General features: G+C 42.4%; 1 protein-coding gene across 1 annotated transcript; it reads right to left on the minus strand.

Moving 5' to 3' along the window:
* Positions 1-438: 438 nt before the first annotated feature.
* LOC6577936 (sal-like protein 3) lies at positions 439-20,203 on the minus strand. The gene is made up of 7 exons (XM_032729098.2): positions 19,050-20,203; positions 6,266-9,195; positions 5,597-5,754; positions 2,066-2,294; positions 1,764-1,996; positions 1,481-1,678; positions 439-1,323 (listed from the first exon to the last, which is right to left on the minus strand). The coding sequence occupies exons 2-7, from the start codon at positions 9,084-9,086 to the stop codon at positions 919-921; spliced, it is 4,044 nt and encodes a 1,347-aa protein (XP_032584989.1). The 5' UTR covers positions 9,087-9,195; positions 19,050-20,203; the 3' UTR covers positions 439-918.
* Between the last annotated feature and the right edge of the window lie 1,072 nt (positions 20,204-21,275).

Raw genomic sequence — 21,275 nt, forward strand, 5'->3', positions numbered from 1 at the left:
CCTATTTTGAGTGGAATATAATAATTAAAAGTGAATTTAGAGTGCAGAGCAGGAAAGTCAAATATTTGAGATTCCTAAGTTGTAAGGGAGGAAACTAAAAGTGTTGAAAAATGTATATACACATGTATGTATTATATTTATATATATTTATATAAGATCTGCAATAAACAGATTTTAAATAAATATAAGATCTACTTCACTTTAAATAAGATTAAATAGTGGACTTTAAAAAGAGATATATATGAGATATCTAAGGTAACTGAAATTGTAGCCAAATATCTGAATATTTGTATAATGTATATAGTTATATAACCAAGCGGAAGTCCCAGTAGATGGTGTGTAACTGTAAGTAAGTTTTATATAAACTCTAACGACCAATAAATAAATAAATAAATATTTATATACACCTTTTCCATTGCTCAATAAAAAAAAACGTCATTTGAATTTTGCAATTTGCACGCACGATTTTATTTTTGATCATTCGATTTTCGATTTCGCTTTTTATATGCAACTACCACAGTTTACATTACGTGTATCTACTTTTTTTTTATATTTTGCATCTGTATTTGTTATGTTTAATGTGTGTAGCCATAAAATTAGTTAATTGTGTCTGTTTTGGTGTGTATGAGTGTGTGTGTGTGTGTGTTGAATCTGATTTGTTTTTGCTCACGTTTTGCAGTTTATACAACTTATTGCTATACTTAATGCATTTAAATGCCTCAAAATCGCCATCAATTACTCGTACTTTAGTTTAAATACATATGTGTGTGTACGTATATATATATATATATAGACACAGAGGATATATTCGTATATATATGTGTGCTAGATCAAGCTTAGCGTAGTGTTATGCTCAAGATATGTACTCCACAAAAACCATGTGTATTCCAAACGGCTGTCAAACTAAATATATTACAGCTACTTCTCACCGCCCTGCGAGCCCAGCTCTTCGGCCCCCATCGGAGGGCCAGCAGCTTCCTGCTCGGCATCCGCATCTGTGTTACCGTTATCCTCCTGCTCCAGCTCGCTCTGACTGCCAATATTCTCGTTTTGATTGTTCTCCACCTTGATGTTATTCAGCGGATGCCAAATGTGGTTGCTCAGAGCTCCGTCGTCTTCCCGGGAGGCAGGACTCTGCGCCGGCTCCGATGTCGGTGACTTGCTGCTACTCCTCTCCGCAGCGTGCGGGTACTGGTGGTGGACACCAGCCCCGCCCAAGAAGTTGGGGAAGCCCAGCAGGCCAGGCGGATACGGATACTTAGCTCCATTTGCAAAGTGCGGCGGCGGTATGTTGGCAAACGCACCTGGACTCAGTTCACCGGGCTGATGTAAGGAGATTAGATTGAAGAGAAATGGAAATGGAAAGGGTTTCGCTTTAGTTGAAACTAAATGTAGATATCACTATATTTATTGAGAGTTTACTAATTATGGCAAAACTCAAACAAACATTCATAGAGTGTAAAGTCTCTCGAGAGCTTACCTTGGGTGGAATTCCATTGAAGAATGGCGGCAAATAGGGGAAGAAGAGCTCCGGGCGACGTTGCATGAACTCCTGCTCGGCAGAGGGCGCGCCATGTGCCGAGCCCGGGCCAGGTCCTGGGCGCATGGGCAGCTCCAAGGACATGCGCCGGCCCCGACGAGATGTTGGATTCGTCCACATGTGCGTGCCCATATGAACCTATAGAAAGCAAAGGAGTAGGCAAACAGGCAAAAAGAATGTGAGCTTGAGAGAGTCAGAGGGAGCAGCCCCAACTATAATGCACCTTCAGGTTGCCCTTGGTGGTGAAGGCCTTCTGGCAGACGTTGCACTGGAAGGGCTTGTCTCCGGTGTGGGTTCGCATGTGAATCTGCAGAGCGGAGCTCGAGCTGAAGTTGCGCCGGCAGACGTGGCAGAAGTGCTTGTTGTTCACCGGGGGATCGAGACTGGAGCTGGGTGGCCCGGCGGACATCAGGGCCTGCTGGAAGTCCAGCGGACTAGCTGGGAAGCGATGAGCATCTGCGAATGCGATCGGCGGCAATTGAGTGGAAATGTGGGGCGAGCGGGCACAGGAGATATCAGACTTACGCAACTGCATCTTCATCAGCGACTGCTCCGCATCGCCGGCCGCCTCCTGCTGATAGCCGGTGGCCGGGGCAGCCGCTACACCACTGTCGCAGCCACCCTCGTCGACCGGCAGCTGGTCGGAGTCGGGCTCCTCTTTAATGGATGCCGCCGATGGCGTCACGGGCTCCGCTGGCGCCGGCTCCTGCGGCTGCTTCGGCTTCTTGGCAAATAGATTTGGATTGAGAGTGAGCTGAAATACACATTGAGCGTAGACGTTCGGACTTTGAATTAGGGGCGCTAATTTCTTCGCGTTTGCTGCTTAATGTGGCGTTCAGATCCCACTTCGGGAAGTTCGGGCCAGACGCGGTTCTTAATTATCTTATTTCGAGCAGAAGCCACCGAAATGCAAAAGCATAATTCACAATTATTCTATGCCGGCGCACGGGCCTAATAATGCCAACTAATTATCTCGCACAGACAAAAACCGCCGGGTCTCATATTTTTATGGCAAAACAATTGTTTGCCGCGGACTCTCGTTCTGGTTGTTGTTCTTGTCGCCGCTGGCTGCCTCCCGGCGGCTGACACCCCAGCGCAGCCCCAGCTGCCCCACACAGATGCCGCTGATGCCGCGACAAACAAAAGATTAAATAATTTTGCATAAAGCGTAACATAATTTATTTGCATTGAATGCATCGCACACACCGCCACCGATCCGGCACACAGAACGTTCCGCCCCGCCCCCTACTCGCTCGGCTCGCCTCGCCCATCCCACTCCCATTGGCAGGGCGCTGTAGCACGCGAGGCGCGCGCTCACATTCGTGCGGAGGGAGCTGGCAGTTGTCTGGGACCAGACCAACTCGTAAATTTCGCATCATCATAATGCATTCTCGTAATTACTTACAATTTTTGAATCATTTAAAAATTTCCAAGACCAACGAACAACAGCAACAGCAACAGATAATGCTCAACTCCGTCTCGTATCTCGTGTCTCGCGTCTCGGGTCTGTCGTAGATCATCAACAATGTGTTAAGCGACCAAAACGGAGCACGGAGTGCGTAGAGCACACTAGAGACCACAGTCTGGCTGCTGGGCCTAACAGGGCTGATTACTACTCGAAAATGTTATGACATTTACACCGCATTCGCATTTGAGCCAAAATATCGCAAGCGACAGGAGCGCAGCGAGGTGACAAAGGGGCCCAAAATGCAAAAGTGCTTCAAGAGTGGGGAACAAAAAAAAGAGAGATTTGATCTTTCGCTTTTCATCATATTTGAAATACTTTAATATAATATTTGCACAATTTCTGATCTTTAGATTCAAAGAACTCAATTCATGTTAAAACGTTACAGTTAGTTCTCTTTATTATTAGCTAACCTTAGATTCTTAACCCTCTTCTACTATTTGCATGCAATTTTCGTATAACGAATAGGAGAAGCGGAGAAGTAAGGAAGTTAGCAATTCTCATTTGTCTTCATGTTCAGTTTAAGCTACCTTCACTTTTATATCTATAAATTTGATTTATTATCTAAGTATAGATATATCGTCGTATTCAAATATTCGCTAACAATTATGAAGTTATTCCAAACATAGGGTTTCTTTAGAAATAGATAAGTTAAGAAGAAGCTAAGCCATTCTATTTTATTCTCTATATTTGTAAAAATTCCAATTATTATCAAATTTTATTAACTCACAATTTTGGGGTTAGTCCAAGCATTTAGGAATAGAGTACGTGAGAAATGGACATGCTTAGAAGATTTAAACTCTCTCTATTAACTTCAGATTGACTTTAAGCTACTTGAACTTTTATATAAAAATATCAATTATTCGTTGGGGCTACTTTAAGAAATTATATTGGAAATTCTCTCTTCTTCAGATAGATGTTAAGCACCATCACTTTTACAAATATATTATTATAATAAATGTAAGTGTTAAACCTTCGATCCGTCACCGTATTTAAATATTTGCTCACAATTTTGGAGTTACTCCAAGAATTTAAAATATAATGAACGATGTCATTAGTCATATAGACAATGCCAGCAGCCAGAACCGCAGCCACATGAAAATGTGAACAAAACATTCTTAAATATTAATTTCGTGCATTTGTGTTTAAGTTATGGCCAGACACATGGCATAGACACAAACGCACACACACACACACCCAGTCAGACCTTACTTGACACACTACTCGACTACAGCCCTCTATCACTAGCACCCTCTCTCCACTCTGCCCTCTCCCTCTCACACTGGTCTTTGCAGCATTTTTACTGGCTTCGAAGGCGAACGCACTTTAATAAATAATTGGCATTGTTGTGTGGTGTAATCCCAGTGCTTAAAGTCATGCTCGATGCGAGTTTGGATGCTTTTGCTGCTTTAGATCTGCGACCGCCGCCGAGCGGAACGCCAACAATTAAGGCAAACTATGGCAGCGCGGCCACAATTTCTTCATAATAATGCCAAAGTGGTGAGGAGCGAGCGAGATGAGCAATTAATAATAAGCTCATAATTTGTATGGTCCTGCCTAAACGGGCGCAAGCCCAGTTTCCCAGTTTCCTCACTTTCTGCCCATATTCGGGCCTGCCTCGGCCATAACAATTCCATTAATGATGCCAAGACCGGGCCTCAGGTATTTCGCAGTAAACAACTTGTGCGCGCACAGCTGGCATTAGTTCTCATCATTAGATGAACTGGCTTCAAGACCAAGATAATGCATTTGCTTTAAGATAAGTAGAACTGATCGAGTGAGAAGTGCGCGACAGGGAAATACCCTAAGCAGAACCGTTTGCATAGGGAAATATGACAGCGAATCTTCCTAACTCTTCCATTCCGTTCAATGTTTGGAATCATCCATTTGGAAGCACCTTTGTTTGGAATTCAATTACACTTAATATAATATATAGAGTTGAGTCAAATACTCCAAATGGAGTCAAAGCTAAGCTTATGGAATGAATAAAGTGTGGACTAAACGCGAGTGGTCGAGTGGGAAGTGCTCGACTGAGAAATATCCTAAGCAGAACCACTTGGAGTGGCTGCATAGGGAAATGTGACAAAGCGAATCTATATTCTATATTCTATCATTCGAGAATGGATTCGGGTAAACGGAAGTAGTGCACTTAGGAACAGCTCCGTAGAAAGCTCAGATTTTGACTCAAGCTTTCAGACTCTTAGGATGCGGCAGAGGTATACCGCTCTGATGCTCTGATTTCATACGGCTTCTGATTATAAAAAAAAAAAAATCACAATAACGAGGTGTAGAGCTCAATATTTGTGCATTTTACAGTCACTTAATAAAATAAATTCGGAGATCTAATACACACGGATCGCCAGATTGACGAATAATCGGGTGCTAAACGAAACGATTCCTCATCAATACTATATATTATACACCTTAAAGGGCTAAGCACGGCTATTTCAAATATATTTCATTTTATGTAAAACAATATACCCTGCTTACACATATCCCATGGAATGCGGGGTATAAAGATCGTTAAATTAAAACATATATGATATACTATAACAGTGCAGATAGCTTATACATAACGGATGCGCACTTACCTTGGCTCCGTAGGGCGTGGCAGTCTCGTTGCAATGGGCTCGGCCGGAAGGAGCCGTCATTTCTTTGGCATGTTCGCTCTGTAGATGGCTCTCCAAGGCGGCCAGGCTTGGCAGCATCTTGAAGCACAAGTTGCACACATTTGGGGGCGGCTGCAGGCCTAAAGATAGACAGGCAAGGAAATAACAAATTACTCAGAAAGCCCGTCATGTGATACGACATAACTTTGGACGCGTGCTGCTGCTGTGCGACGGAACCGAAAATTCGATATAATAAATTTCAATCACTTTAAAAATGCTGTGACATAATGACGGCGCGATCATGAAGCGGCGCGTAATTCATTGAGAGTGCCCCCCTCCCTGCCGCCGCCGCCGATCGCGATGGATTGGTATTGAAAATGTGCGAAAAGTTTATAAATAAATTTTGGAATTTGGCATAGGCAGACGTGGCATATAAACTGTGGAATGGAATGGGGCTGTGCCGCTGTCGCTGCCTGTAGCTGTAAATGCTTTGTCTTGGTCCAATTGAGTTATGTCGCGGCAAGAACGCGAGATTTATCGCACAGCCACTGCCGCATGGCAAACAGCGTTCGGGTCAAAGGTGACAGACAAAGAGGCTTTGTCATCTCGCAACTGGCTGCCAACAGAGGCAGCTGAGGACTGCGTACTCACCCATTAAGCCGAGCGGTCCGAAGGGCAGCAGTGGAAACTTGGCATGCGTCTGGCCTAGCGCGTGCATCTCCTCGCGCGCCGCCGCCATCAGCAGCAGATTCGGCGGCATGGGCATGCCCAGCATCGGTAAAGCTCCAGTTCCACCAGCTGCTGCTGCTGCTGAATTGTTGCCGACTCCAAAGAGGCGCGCCGCAGCCGCTGCTGCCGCTGCCGCCGCAGCTGAGGCGGAGGCAGAGGCGGAGGCGGAGGCTGATGAAGGGGAGGGCGATGAGAGATCCATTGCGGGCATCTCGCCGCTGTTGCTTTCACGCCCACCGCCATCCAGATCCGATCTGGAGCGCTCGTCCTCGTGGCCCGGCCGTCTGTCTCTGTCAAGCAGTGTTGCCGTGGCCGCGCTTGAGTTGTCTCGGGAGTCGTCAGTGCTGTCCATGGTCATGAACTCGTCGAAGTCGCCTCCCTGCGACGACTCCGATCGCTGGCCAGAGTGATCCGAAATTGTGGTCGAGAAGTCCAGGGTGTCCGAGGTGCACATCGACTTGTTGGAGTTCTGATCCTCGATGCCCAGGCGTTCGGCCTCGCCAGCGCCCAGGCCCTGGCCCTGACCCTGACCCTGGCCATGCATCTGGCTGCCGCTGCCATCGTCCATGGTGTGGATGCGAATGTGCTGCTGCAGGATGATGCCGTTGGAGAACTTCTGGTGGCACACGGGGCACTTGAACTGGCTGCGCATGGGCGGCTTGATCTTGTGGATGCTCATGTGCGCCTTCAGGTTGCCCTTGGTGGCAAACGCACGCCCGCAGATCTTGCAGCGGAAGGGTCGCTCGCCCGTGTGGGTGCGTATGTGCATCTGCAGAGAGCTGCGACAGGACATGACCTTCTGGCAGAAGATGCACTGATTCGGATCGGTCAGCTTGTTCTCAATGTTGTCCACCAGCTGCTGCAGCTTCGATGTCTCCGATGTCTTGTCGATCTCGATTAGATCCTCCCACGACTTGTCTATGATGCGCTCCATCTGAGCCAGTGAGTAGTCGCCGGGTAACGCGACAGCCCCGTCGCGACTTGCCGAGGAGCGACGCACGAGCTTGACCAACTGCATGTGCTCGGACTGCTCCCGGTCCTCGCCCGGCGGGCTACCCCCATTGCTCGACTGACGCTTACGCACGCTGCCATTGCGACGATTCGCCGCTGCAGTAGGCGGCGTCGTTGACTTGGGACTCTCCTTCAACTTGTCCTTTTCCTTGCTCTCGGGCAAGGCTAAGCACGGCTGAACAGCATCCGTGGCACTCAGACGTCGGCTGCGCTCGGGCAGCGACTTGGGGGTCGGCGCGGCCTGCATGGGCGAATGCGACAGCTCCCTGGTCGGCTTGCTCAGATCCTCGGCTTGCTGTAGCTGTTGTCCGGGCATTGCCAGTGCCTGGAGCTCGTGCTGCTGCTGCTCCAATGCCGCGTGCTCGCTGCTGATGGGTGGAGGGGGCGGTGCTAGAGGCGCTGGCGTGGCGAAGGGTAGCCGAATGGGTGCTAGAGAGCCAAACTGCTCGGAGCCTGACGCCGAGGGCTGAGCCCCATTGACCACAGGCGGCAGCAGCATGGGAGGAAAGATCTGCGTATGGCGCTGGTAGTGCACCTTCAGGTTGCCTTTGGTAGTGAACTTGCTGCCACAGACGTTGCAGTGGAAGGGTCGCTCGCCAGTGTGGGAGCGCAGGTGTATCTGCAGGGCCGAGTAGCTGCCAAAGATCTTGCCGCAGTACTTGCAGCGATGCTTGAAGATCTCGCCGCGACTCTGCGCCTCCTTCGAGGCGTACTCCGAATACTCCTCCTGCATTTGGGCCGCATGCAAGCTCTGCGAGGCCGAGTCCAGCACCTCTTCCGTGCGGCGCTGCAGCATTTCGAGGCAGTTCGGCTCATTGGGCGCCGGCGGTGGGTCGTGATTGGTGATTATGCTCGATGCCAGACTGGAGCTGATGTCGCACATTAGCGGCTTATACTCATTCTCCAGCTCCTGGTCGACGTCAGCCTCAATCTCACGCTCCCGCTCAGCCTTGGCTCTAGCTACATCTTGCTCTCGCTCCCGTTCTCGTTCTCGTTCTCGTTCTGTATTGCACTCATTTGCTATTGCCTCCCTTTCCTTGCACATTTCCTGTTCCTCAGTCTTTGAACTCTCCTGCAGCCTTTCGTGGTCGATGTCCGCTGCCTCGCCATTCACGCTCGTCGGCTCTTTGGAAGGATCTGGCTGGTCCGGGTCCGTCTGCTCCAGCCGCTCCTCCTCCTCGTCCTCGTCCTCGTCCGGCTCGGCATAGTTCGGACCTTGCCTGCTTAGCGCTGCGACCACGCCACCCGCCCGCTTCAATTGACTCTGTAGATGCTGGATGAGCTGCAGCTGCATCAGATGCTGGCGCTGAACGTTGAAGATCGTCGACTGGACCATGGCCAGGTCGTTCGGATCGGACACCGATCCCGCCAGCGCAGTGGCCGCAAACTGTGCCACCGCCACTTTGGTATGTTGTAAAGCTTCTAGTGCCACATGTCCGCTCGTGGGCAAACGGCTGCCGGAGATTACCGACAAGTCCAGCGCCTCGTTGCTGTTCTCCGGCTGCTCAGTGCCGGGCAGCGACTGCTCAGCCTCGAGCTGTCGCTCCATCTCAGCATCTGGCGTCTCGTCTGCTGCGCTGCCATTGTTATTGCTGTCCGCACTCAGCTCCTTCGCCAGCAAACTGTCCCTGTCGGTCGTGGGGTCGGCGACCGACGAGCTGCCCGCACTGGATGAGCCACTGCGCGTGCCTGTGCTCCGGTAATTGATGCGATTGCGAAATATTGAACACATTCTCCCCTGGAACGGCCGATGCCGAGCGCTCCACTTCCTTTGATTCAATCTCGATCTTGGACTCTGACTCTGGCTGTAGCTGTGGCTGTGGCTGATATCACTCAGATTGCTGTGGATGAAATGGCAAAGTATTGGAATCAGATTGTGGGATTAATCAAATTTACGCACATATTCCTGGCAAATTATTTGCTATAACCGACGAGATGTCGATGCCGTCACGTAAGGAGGCTCCGACCCGGTCAGACTTTATGATAAATTTTTGAATATATGAATAGCGTCATGTCGCAACTTTAGGTGATGAATAAATGAACGCATTGCATATTATTAGGGGCGTATAACTTAATTGTAACCCACCTAACCAGCACGCCGGCCCATACATACATCTATCTATCTATCTGCCTATCTATATCGAAGCAATGCTTTTTTCTGCTTTTCCTTTTTTTTCGGTGGACTTTCTGCGTGCGGGTCTTGGGATTCTGAATTATTGTAAACTGAAAGCCTCAACGCGATTTTGCGTTTTGCATGAGCCATTGGCTTGGGTAATTTATTGATATATTACTTGGAATCACTCAGCATAACTTTGTGTTGATCCCATTCGATTTATTCCGGCTATATCTAATTTTCTTTACTAGTCAACTGTACACACATATATATATGCATCTATCCACATACACATATACATATATCTTATAATACGGAAATGCTAAAAGGCCCTTTTTTCTCACATTCAAATGGGCTGCAATGATTGTTGGATGAATATCGGTCAAACGCGTAATCGCACTTCTTTGAACGTCGACTATTTTCCGGACTATTACAGAACAGTTTTCTCCAATATGCAGAGATTTGGAATGCAAAGCGTGCTTGGATTTTGATAATAATTTGAGAAGCAGCTTATGCAACCTATCTCTGTCAGCCTTTCCTTCTCTCTGTATCTGATCTGTATCTGTATATCTATGTACATATATCTACATCTACATCTATATCTATATCTATATCTATATCTATATCTATATCTATATCTATATCTATATCTATATCTATATCTATATCTATATCTATATCTATATCTATATCTATATCTATATCTATATCTATATCTATATCTATATCTATATCTATATATATATCTATATCTATATCTATATCTATATCTATATCTATATCTATATCTATATCTATATCTATATCTATATCTCTATGGAGCATCAAATCGATTTCAACATTCTAATTCTACATGTTCGCAAATAGTCTCTAGCACCGTGACTGAGTAAGAGGAAGACAAGTAAAGCAAATATTTCACAATAATCGATGCGCACATGAGCATAGAGTCGGTGTTGCTATTGAACGAATCGTTCGTATTACGTTCGATTGCTTTATGATTATTTCCCGGCAATTAAGTGAATTTATTGGCAAAGGTAAACACAAGGTGTGCCCAGACGCCCGCCCTGCGCCCTGCGCCACCCTCTCCTTCGATAATAGCCATAGCCAGATTGTTTGGCTATCCACAATTCGTGCTCAGCACACATACATTATATCGATTGGACGCTCGCTTGGAATCGTCGAGATGAACATATCGTATAGTATTTCTATCAATGCCGACGCAGGCGAATGGTATCATCCGAAATCAATTTGTTTAATGCAGCAACGGCCTCCACAGCGACGCACTTTTCCCAAAATCAAAGGAGGGAGGGGAATGGGATGCTGTGGGTGGTTAGTTGGCTTTCCTAGCTGCCTGTCGGCCGGGCTGATGGGTGTTTCTTGGGCACCTAGCTCTGGTGGAAAGTGTTGACCGAAGTCGGAGCGAAAGTCGGTAACCCTTGAGTGGCCAGCCACAACTTATTCCACTTGAGCTGATTTCTTGAGCAATTTACGCACAGCCAAAAACATAAAACTTCCGCAATTGATTTGCCTTCCATCTTGAAGGCGTCGAACGGTCATCACTTGACACTGAGATGCTGAGATACTCAGATGCTCCAGTGCTGAGTTACTCAAATGCTCAGATGCTGGCAAGCTTTTCTCTCCACCCTTACATTTGTCATTCACTTCGGTTCGTGTGCTGTGGAGGCTCCCGAAAAAACTCACGCTTCCTGCCCAGCAGGTGGTCCGGCCCCAACTTGAGAGGAACTCTAAATCTTGCCCCACACACACACACACAGTGGTATATATACAGTTGGTCTCGCTTCGATCGACTAGCTGGCGGGCATGCGTAAATATTGTATCTGCGAGATACAACAAACCGTCAATCATTTGGTAGCAGCGTTAATTATGGATGTACGAGCCTCTCACGTACATTTGTTTTATTCACAGCGGATATGGATCAAAATTCTATGCAATTTGCCTGACTGATTGATGGCACACGCATCCAGCATCCACCCATCATGGTAGAGATACGAGTACTTTCATACATCCGGATTGCATCTGAAATTTTTAGCCGAGCAAGCGAAGAGCCAAAATAAACAATTGATTGAGTGATTGCTATTGAGATATTGATTAAGTTTTGCCATTCCGACAGTCAATTCCAGCCAATCGAACATTGATTTTGATTTGAATAATCGCAAGAGCTGAACGAGATGTGATTCACCGAAGTTCTATTCATAAATCTAAGAAGTTAACTTATGATTCCTGAAAGTGTTGAGCATACAAATACGATATTCATACGATATTTATGGTGAAAATAAAGAATAGCATATAGTAATTCAACCTTTAAAAGAAATTAATGTTCGTCTTGAATATGTAAATACGATATCCATACGATATTCAGCTAGTAGATACGATAAAATAAGTTAAGTCTTAAGAAAATAAATAGAAAATATATATGAATAGATGTAATACGATATTATACGATATTCCTTCTATACTTGAATACTGCACACGATCAGAATATTCACGATCAGAGGATTTTGTAATTAAACGATTCGAAAAAAGGTTATTTATTAAGTTTAGTTTATTAATATTATAAATATTAAGAAATAATGTTTTTAAATATGGAAATACGATACCATTTGAATACATCAAACACAAGATTTTAGTAATTTTTGTCTTAAATATGAACATACGATATTCGTAATTCACTTATACGATGTTCAGCCAGTACTTGAAAGTTATAAATGATAAGAAGAATAATAAAATAAATATGAAGTATATACATAGATATGTTTAGGAATATCTCATACAACATTGTCGAAGTAATATTTGTCTTAAATATGCTCATTCGATATGCATACGATATTCACTCGAAACATAAAGATTGCATACCATAAAAACACAACTGAGAAAAAAGAAAGAAATGTATGTGCCAAGTTTAATGAGCTTTGTTTAAAATATGCTAAGGTGGGGTGAGATGGAAGGAGAGGGACATCTGCATCAGAGAGAGAGGGCGCGATGCTTGGGAATTAAGCATGAAGAGTGGTTGCTGGATAATGGTAAGGGGTAACGGGTATGGAGCTCCAATAACTTGCAGTATTTAAAAGTCTAAAGACCGGAGCGCATACAATGAGTGGAACGGGCCAATGAAGTTTCAACTGGAGCTGCGACCGGACACAGAGCAGAGCAGAGAACAAAATGTCTGCAAATTTATTAAGCTGCGGAAAAAATTTTATGAGTTGAATTGGTATAATTTTCATATAATTTTTTTTTTTTTTTTCTTCTTTTTGAGAAAAAAGAAACCAAATGGAACGACGATACGAAGACGATGACGACGGCGACGACGCTTAAAGTGCAGACTCAGACGCCGGAAGGGGCTACGGCGGACCAGAGGGCAATCAACCAGTTGAGCAGCAGACGCCGCGGGTGCTGTCGGAGGTTGAGGTGTAGAGCGAGAGAGGGGGCGAAGAGGAAGAGAGCGAAACGAAGTGGAGAGGAGCAACGGAACAAGCGCCACACACACCGTTCAAGCAATGGACGTCTGTGTGCATGTGTGTGTGTGTGTGTGTGAGAAATGCAAATGTCTGCGTGTCTAAAGACGAAGGGCAGGACAGCAGTGCAAAGCGAAGAAGAAGGAGAAGAAGCAGCAGCAACAGCAGAAGCAGCTAAAGCAGACCAATGCCAAGTGGCCAAGTGGCCGGAGCGTGTCATGGAAGGGGGAACTGGACAACACACACACAGAGACATACACACGCACACACACACACACACTCATAAAGTTGCTCTGGGCCTTGTAGATGAATTTGTATTGTTTTGCATTTGCTTTTGGGGCGCTACTTTGTTTTTGCTTTAGCTTTCGTTTTTATGTTGTTGTTGTTCGTTTTTTTTTTTTTTTTTTTTGTGCTGGCCTGCCTGCCTGCTGGCAGTTGCTGTTGCTGTTGTTGTTGTTGTTGTTTTTGTTCGAAAGGAATAATAAAGGCCAGTCAGGGCGAAAAACGGTAGAATGAGGGAGCTGCAGAGCGGGGCAACGGGTGTGGGTTGTGAGGGTGGAAGGGGGAGAGAGAGGAGGACAAGAAAGGCGCAGGAAGAGTTGTTAAGCTGCCATTGCAAACAATTAAAATCATAAGAGACGCACATAAATTATTCATGGCTTAATCTAAAGTGGACAATCTATGCAAAGTACTCAGCACACACACACACACACACACACACACACATGTGTGTGTTTATGCATTGGTATATAGGTGCATATATAAGCTGCTTTCTATTGGCAAGTTCTAAGCAAAATTTCTATGCCAAAACTAAAACTCGGTTTTACATATTTTTCTTTTCTTTTTGTGACTCATTATACATAGACAAAATATATATAAATAAATGTAGATGTGAAATAATTACAATTACATCTCTTTTGAAATATATAAATTGAAAAAAAATAGATTTAAAAAATTGATTATTTGTTTAATGTTATATATGAAACATATAATAATTTTACAAATTTATTTGAGATATATTGAAAAAGAATTCAAATTAAATTTGTATTCCTATTTACAAGTTTATATACTTTATGAATATAATAAATATATAATATTTAAATAACACATACTGACAAATATTTAACATTTTAAATTATTAAATAAATTAATATTTTTAAATTACTGTAGCAAACATGTTTTATTTTTATTGTAATAAAAAATCGTAAAAATTTTTACGCATTTAATAAAAACGTCAACCGCAATAGACTGAAAAGCAAAATTCATCGACTTATTGAAATTTATTTCACGCTTTAGCAACAAAAACAAATGCATTTTATTGTATATTTCTACACACACACACGCGCACACACACATACACAGTCGCATATATCTATATAAAATGTGCAAAAAATGTGTTCATCCACATTACAAAAATTTCTATAAATTTATCGCTGAAAATAATAAAATTTTGTGGCTTTTTGGCAAATATTTGGACAGCGCAAGAAATGAAAATGAAAACGAAAAGAAAAAGAAAAATGAGAATGAAAATGATGAAAGTGCGCGCTAAGAAATTGTGTGTAATCACATGTGTGTGTGTGTGTGTGCCTGATATATAGATATATAGCCAAGTGTCGACAGTTGCGATAGCTGCGCACATTTCTGTCATAACGAAACGAAAATGAGAAATATTTTTGCTCAGCTTTTCCGTCTTTGACTTTATCAAAATGAAAATAAATAAATAATAAAAATAACAAAAAGTAGAAAATTCTAAATGAAATCGCATGCCAATAAATACAAATAAATATGCGCTCGATTCAGGGCGTCGGCACCGGAGGGGGCGGGGCGAAAAATGAAAAATAGACTCGGACCAAGAAAACGTTTCGAATTTTATATAAAATGAAATAAATGAATTTATTGTCGGGCAGCATTCGCAGACAACGGAGACACACAGACGATAATGATGATGACGATGATGATGACGATGATGATGATGATGATGATGATGCTGTTGACTGTTTATGATCATGATGAGGATCGCCATGATCAACAGTTAGCTGGGGAAATGAAATCGCGCAGCTCATAAATTAATTAAGCCAATAAATGCATTAGGCAAATGCGATTGCAGTTTCTGTATCTGTGTGTGCTTGCATCTATGTGTGTGCAAATGTATCTGTGTAGCCAGAGCTAGTTGCTAGTTGTTGTTGCGCTTGTTATGCTCAAACCACCAAACCATTTAAAGTCCACAGTCTCTGCTGATATCCTATAAATATTGTTTCATTGATATATTTAAGAAATGACTAACTGTTCCTTATGTGTATCTATAAGATAGTTTTGTACCTATGATTAAGTATTTCTTACTACAGTCATCTGTTGAACAATTATTCATAGATGCAAAAGTATCTGTATCTAGTGCTGTTTGCTGTTGGTTTTACTAAGCTGTAATGCTTTTCATGAAATGAGTAAAGATTTTTGCTGTTGTTGTTGTTGCCTACATATTTGAATCTGTGAGATAGTGTTGTATCTAACGATAAGTGTAGTCGCTTTGATTCTCGCATTCTGCAGCTTATCCTACTAGCACTTGACTGTTGCTGGCATTTGTATCTATAAGATAGTTTTGTATCTAACTATGTGCTAACTATGCCTAGAGCAAATGTATCTTCGCTGGGATAATTGTTATTGTTCTCATCATTCCTCCTTGCCTTTGACTATTATTTGAGCTTGTATCTATAAAATATTTTTGTATCTCTGGCTACCTATGCGTTACTATAATAATCAATTAACATAAGTTACATATAAATATATCTGTATCTATGATTAGCTAAACTCATCAACCGAATTCATATCTTAGCTCACCGACAGATTCTCCTGCTTTCATTTGACTATTGCTTGAATTTGCATATATAAGATAGTTTTGTATCTATGGCTAAATATATGTGATTATGATGATCCTCTATAATAAATAATCACCATAATGAAAAATGCATAACTGAAGACCTCTTGTCATTCCTGAGTTCTACAGTTTCACCTGATTATCGTATCTATAAGATAGCTTTGCATTTGTTGCTAATCATGTCTTACTAATGATGAGCACTTACCATAATGAACTCACTCACTATAACTCTCAGCTCCAATTATGCGCCCTGCTGTTCGCGACTGTTGCTTGCATATGCATCTATAAGATAGTTTTATCTGCATCGTGTCAATTTGTAGTTGACTAAGCGCAATAATTAAGAATTAAGAAAAATAAATATAATAAAGAAAACTATGCGCATGAGATTGAATCATAAATTTACTATAAAGAAATGGCATTAAATTGGTGAAAGGCAAATGTATCTTTGCATCTGCAGGTGTAAATGGAATATAAATCCTATTTACTTATTGGTCTAGTTTTTATTATTCTTCCTCTTCTGAAGCATCTATATGTATCATCATGCATTTTCAAGCGCCTACAGCTGCCTTTGGTTTACTGTCTCTGCAAGATACTTTTGTATCTTATACTTGTTCCACATTCATTTTGCCCATGAAAACAATGATGATGATGCTAATAATGCTGTTCATGCTGATGATGTAGGCCCCACACTGCTGACACGAGATGAAATCATAAATTCATTAAGCCAAACAAATGCTAAAGTGTGGCCAATGCAATTGTATCTTTGTATCAGCAACTGCACACATGCAAACGCACACACACACACACACACATATATGCGTATGTATATCAATACATTTAGTTGCTGCTGTTGTCGTGCTTAATTGCTCATCATTCAAATCTTAAGCGTCCTCTTAAGCTGCTGCTGCTGCTGCCGCTGCCATTTGACTGCTGTGCGTATCTGTAAGATACTCATGTATCTGACACCTGTCATCTTTTCGTTTAACCTACGCCCCCGAGCTGTTCACCCCCAACTCGACTCGGTTGCTGTGCTAATTTTACTCATCCAATATGCGTCTCTCTCTCTCTCTCCCTCTCTCTATCTGTGTGTGTGTTGCGTGTATGTGCGTGTGTGTGTGTGGATTCTAGCACAACATGCGCCCAGTTGTAGTGCGTGCTGTCATTCTGAAGTTGTATCTCGTGCCCATGCCGAGACGTCAATAATCTCACCTTTCGATTCGTCTCTTGTATTTATGTTTAGCTTTGACATAAGTCCGACATGCAACATTTTGTTACTGCTGCTCTTCCTCTTCTACTGCTGCTTATAATGATACTCATTCAAGAATGGCAACGGGGTATATTGGGTCTGTAAGGGGCTTTGTGAGAATACTCTGTCTGCTTGCTTTTGGCATATATATTCTCATTCATAAGCCTATCGTAGAGGTGTTTGATATGAAACATGGATTCTAGATTATTTTTTATATGCTTGACCAGGCACTGTGGGCGTGGCCAATCAGGAATTAACATATATTTGACAGCAGTAAGGCTATTGCTTCTGGCTATATTCAATGCATATACTTTGAATGTGATAAATAGATATAAGCCGATAGCTTATATCTTAAACATATGTACATGATGCTGCTCTATTAATTTTATTTAGTCTGAGGTGAGCCCGTGTCAAATGGATGTTAAAACTGTAAGTTTCACAGTTTGCGAAACGTTTTCATTGTTAACAACATTTTGGCCAGTTGGTTAAGTTAGGAAGTTTCCTTTTGGAACAACTACTATACAAGTTTGTATATCGCATTAAAATGCATATATCTGTGCGAATCGAGAATTACTTAATATTATATTATTATTATACTATACGGTGAGACTTAATATTATATTATTATTATACTATACGGTGAGTAACATTAATAATCGGTTTTAATATTTTTCGACTTCAAATGCAAATAAAGCATGTAAAATTTAAAAACTATAAGTTGAGGATTGAAAAATTATCTTTTCAAAGTGGTTTTATCGAAGTATTATATTTATTTATTATGAATATTTTTTCAAAAGTCCCATTGCAAATTTGTATTTCAAATTTTATATAGATTTAATCAGTATGATTAGAGAAAATTATAAAATAAAGTAGAGTAAAATATAAATTTGACAATTACTGTTACACATTTTTTATTTAATAAGGCAAAACTTTCAATGAAAATAGACAATTTCGATAAGAGAAACTTTACGCCTTATATGTAATTTGAATGTAGCTTTAATAATATATAATCTATATAAAATATATTTAATAATTACTGCATTTAGCAGTACATGTTTTTATTTATATATAATAGAATCATTCGATAAAAGAGCATAAACCCTTTGAGAGGTATATACATATTTACATAATATAATAATTGTAGCACATCCGCCTCCTAAATATACATAGTTACTATAAAATTAAGGTAAAATATATTTAAGATTTAATGTATGTAGCTGCACATACTTTTATTTTGATAAAGCAAAACATTAAATTGGAATAGTTTTTCTCTGCAAAATAAAAAAATTGATAGTATATTCACTTCTACCCACGTTATAAAGATTAAATAAAACAACAATATGCTAAGGTTATTTGAAATCTAAAATTTCAGAGTTTCTATTAATTGCTCACCCATTCTATATATACATATAAATTAATTAAATTTATATTTTAATAGAATATAACGATTATCAATTAGGAAACAAGTTTTAAAGACCTAACCTTAAAGCCGTATTTATTGGACAGTTTCAAGGTGGAACTCGCAATTGGCTAATTGTGGAGCTGCTCTAGATGAATTTAAAAATTAATTTTTACGATTAAATTTACCTATCATTAATTGTGCAATTAACGAGTCTGATAATGTAGCCCAATACTAGATATTGCCAAACTCTATTCCTCAACATTTCTCATTCCAACAACAAATTCCATTAACCAAATGCAAAAGAACTTTAAGTTGAAGTCTTTAAGTCTAAGCTGCAAACCTTTTCTTGTTGGCCACATTAAACTCATTAAGTTTTAGTCGAATTCGAGTTGAGTAAAGAAAACTTTTAGGCAAAAGAGGGAAAATTTTACAAATGAAATATTTGCACTGTGTTTTCTGAAATGTATCCCATCTTTAACTTCACAGGCAAATTAAATTTATATAGTTTATTTAAAATTAAATATATATATAATTCCTTATTTAACTTAACTCTTAGCTTTTAATTTATTTTTTTTCCTTCCATACTCACATTTTCGTTAATTTCTTGCATTGCTCATACTTTATCCACTTTTGGTAAACATTTTTCAAACACTTTTGATTTTGTTCTTCTTTTCTTTTTTTTTTTTTTGCCGTCGGCAGGATGTATTAAGCAAATCTTCTTCTTCTTCCTCCTCTTTGTCGCCTTTTTCGTGGACTTGATTTAGTTGTCTTTGTTGTCTCACTTCACGTTTTGGGCGTTTCTTTTCAACAAATTCTATTGCACATATTTAAAGTGTTTTTTGTTTTTGCTTTTTGCTTTTTTGTTGTTGCTGCGTTGCCATTTGCATTTTGTTTTGTATTCGCGTATTTGCGTATTTTGTATTTGTGTTTTGTTTTATTTTATTTTATGATTAATTAAACACACGCGACCACAAAAACTTCGACGTCGACCCCCCGCGCACTTTTGCCACATGACACGACAGCGCTCACACCCACACACACACACACAGAGCCACACACACACGAGCAAGCACACACGCACTCACTCACACACACACGCACACACAGAGACGCTGGCTCACATACGCACACGCACTTAAAGCTGAAGATGAAACGGGAGAGGAAGAGGAAGAAGTCAAAAAAATAAGTAACGTGCGTGAGCTGCGTCGACGACGATGACGGCGACGGCGGCGGCTGCGGCGGTAATAAAAACCGTTAACTAGCCAGTGGGCGGCTGGCGCGGCTGCTGCTGCTGCGGCGACTGCGATCGCTGCTGAAGCTGTCAAAAATTGTATTATTGCTGCTGCTGCTATTGGCGCTGTTGTTGTTGTAGTTGTTGTTGTTACTTTGGCAACAATAATTTGTTGTGATTGTGTGAATGGCAAATTAGCTGTAAACTGGCCACGGGTAACGGGCCGCGGGCAACGTAACGGGGCAACACTGTCAACTGGAGGCTCTAAGGCGGCTGACCAAAAGCCAAGAAGTGGCGGCTGTTGCCTGCTGCCTGCCTCGCTGGCTGCCTGAACTGAACGCTGAACGCTGAACTGTCGCTGGCGCTGTCGTTGGCGCTGCCGTTGGCCGTGGCGTTGGCCGTGACTGGAGCCGAAGCAGAGAATGTCCTTTATGGATTTAACGAGCGTGCGGCGCAGCAAGAAAAACGAGAAAACGAGAAAACGGCAACGAGGCAACGAGACAACGCAGCAACGCAGCAGCAGCGCAGCAGCAGCGAATCGAAGTGTCGCTATCCGTTGGGGGCAGATTTTCGTGTTCGGGCATTGCAAAAGCTTAGATGGCAGCAACAACAGAGGCAGTGGCAGTAACAGCAGCGAGAGAGCGAGCCAGAGAGTGAGCATTGCATGTAAAAGTGCGTGCAACGTTTTCGAAATGGCGGGGAATTGACCGTATAAGACTGTTAACGTACTGTTAGTGGGCATGCTTAACAGCGTGTGTCGCTGTTAAGCGGGCAACACATTAGCTGTGCTCCTCTAACGCACGCATTGCTGCCATTTATGAATGGTCTTGACTGTGTACGCGAGTGTGTGCATGTGTATGTGCCTCAGCGAATGCCATAAATCAAAAAGAGACTCGCTCTCCTCGCTTGCTTGCGTGTGTGTGCGTGAGTGTGGGCATTGGCTCTTCTCTCTTGCCGGCTGCCGAGCGAGCACTCGCAAGAGCCGACGGCGCACAAATCGATACCCCCAAGCAGCGGACAGCAAACGAAAAACTGTCCGACAGCAGACAACGTCATCTTCGGGGCAGCGCAGCGCTAAGTTTGTTTTTGCGCAGCGTCATTGTCGCTGCTGCCGCTGCTGAGCCATCGACAAATAAATAAAACGCAATGTAAAAGCAAAAACAAATTATGACAACTTTAGGCGGAGCATAACGAAAAATGTGAACGAAATGTGAAGCGCTGCCAGCGTCGCAGCGAATCTCTCATTTCTTTTCTTATATTATATTCTCAACGCTGGCAGCGCTCAATCATATTTCTGTCTGCGTTTGTGTGTGTGTGTGTGTGTGTGTGAAATATAGTGAGCTTACGATTGACTGTGTGTGTGTGTTATTCTTTATTTACTTATGTATTCTCAGGTTGATTTTTTTCAGCTGCTTCTAATACTTTACCGTTGGTCCTTTAGCAGCCATTGCGAAAACAAAATGCCGTCGGTAATGAGAGAATTCCAATTGGAATTGGTGCAGCTGAAGCAAAGCCATTTTATAGAGTTAAGCAAAGCATTTCACAGTTATTTATATTAAGGAATTTCAATTCAAATTGATTTAC

This window comes from Drosophila mojavensis, unplaced genomic scaffold (genome assembly GCF_018153725.1).
Source record: "Drosophila mojavensis isolate 15081-1352.22 unplaced genomic scaffold, ASM1815372v1 contig_49, whole genome shotgun sequence".
NCBI classification, from domain to species: domain Eukaryota; kingdom Metazoa; phylum Arthropoda; class Insecta; order Diptera; family Drosophilidae; genus Drosophila; species Drosophila mojavensis.

What these genes read in the sequence shown, in the direction of transcription:
- LOC6577936 (XM_032729098.2), bottom strand. Translation starts at nt 9,086, where the DNA reads ATGTGTTCAATATTTCGCAATCGCATCAATTACCGGAGCACAGGCACG. An exon ending in CCACGCCCTACGGAGCCAAG is followed by an intron (nt 2,295 to 5,596) that starts GTAAGTGCGCAT and finishes TGTGTATTTCAG; the next exon opens with CTCACTCTCAATCCAAATCT. An exon ending in CCACCAAGGGCAACCTGAAG is followed by an intron (nt 1,679 to 1,763) that starts GTGCATTATAGT and finishes TGCTTTCTATAG; the next exon opens with GTTCATATGGGCACGCACAT.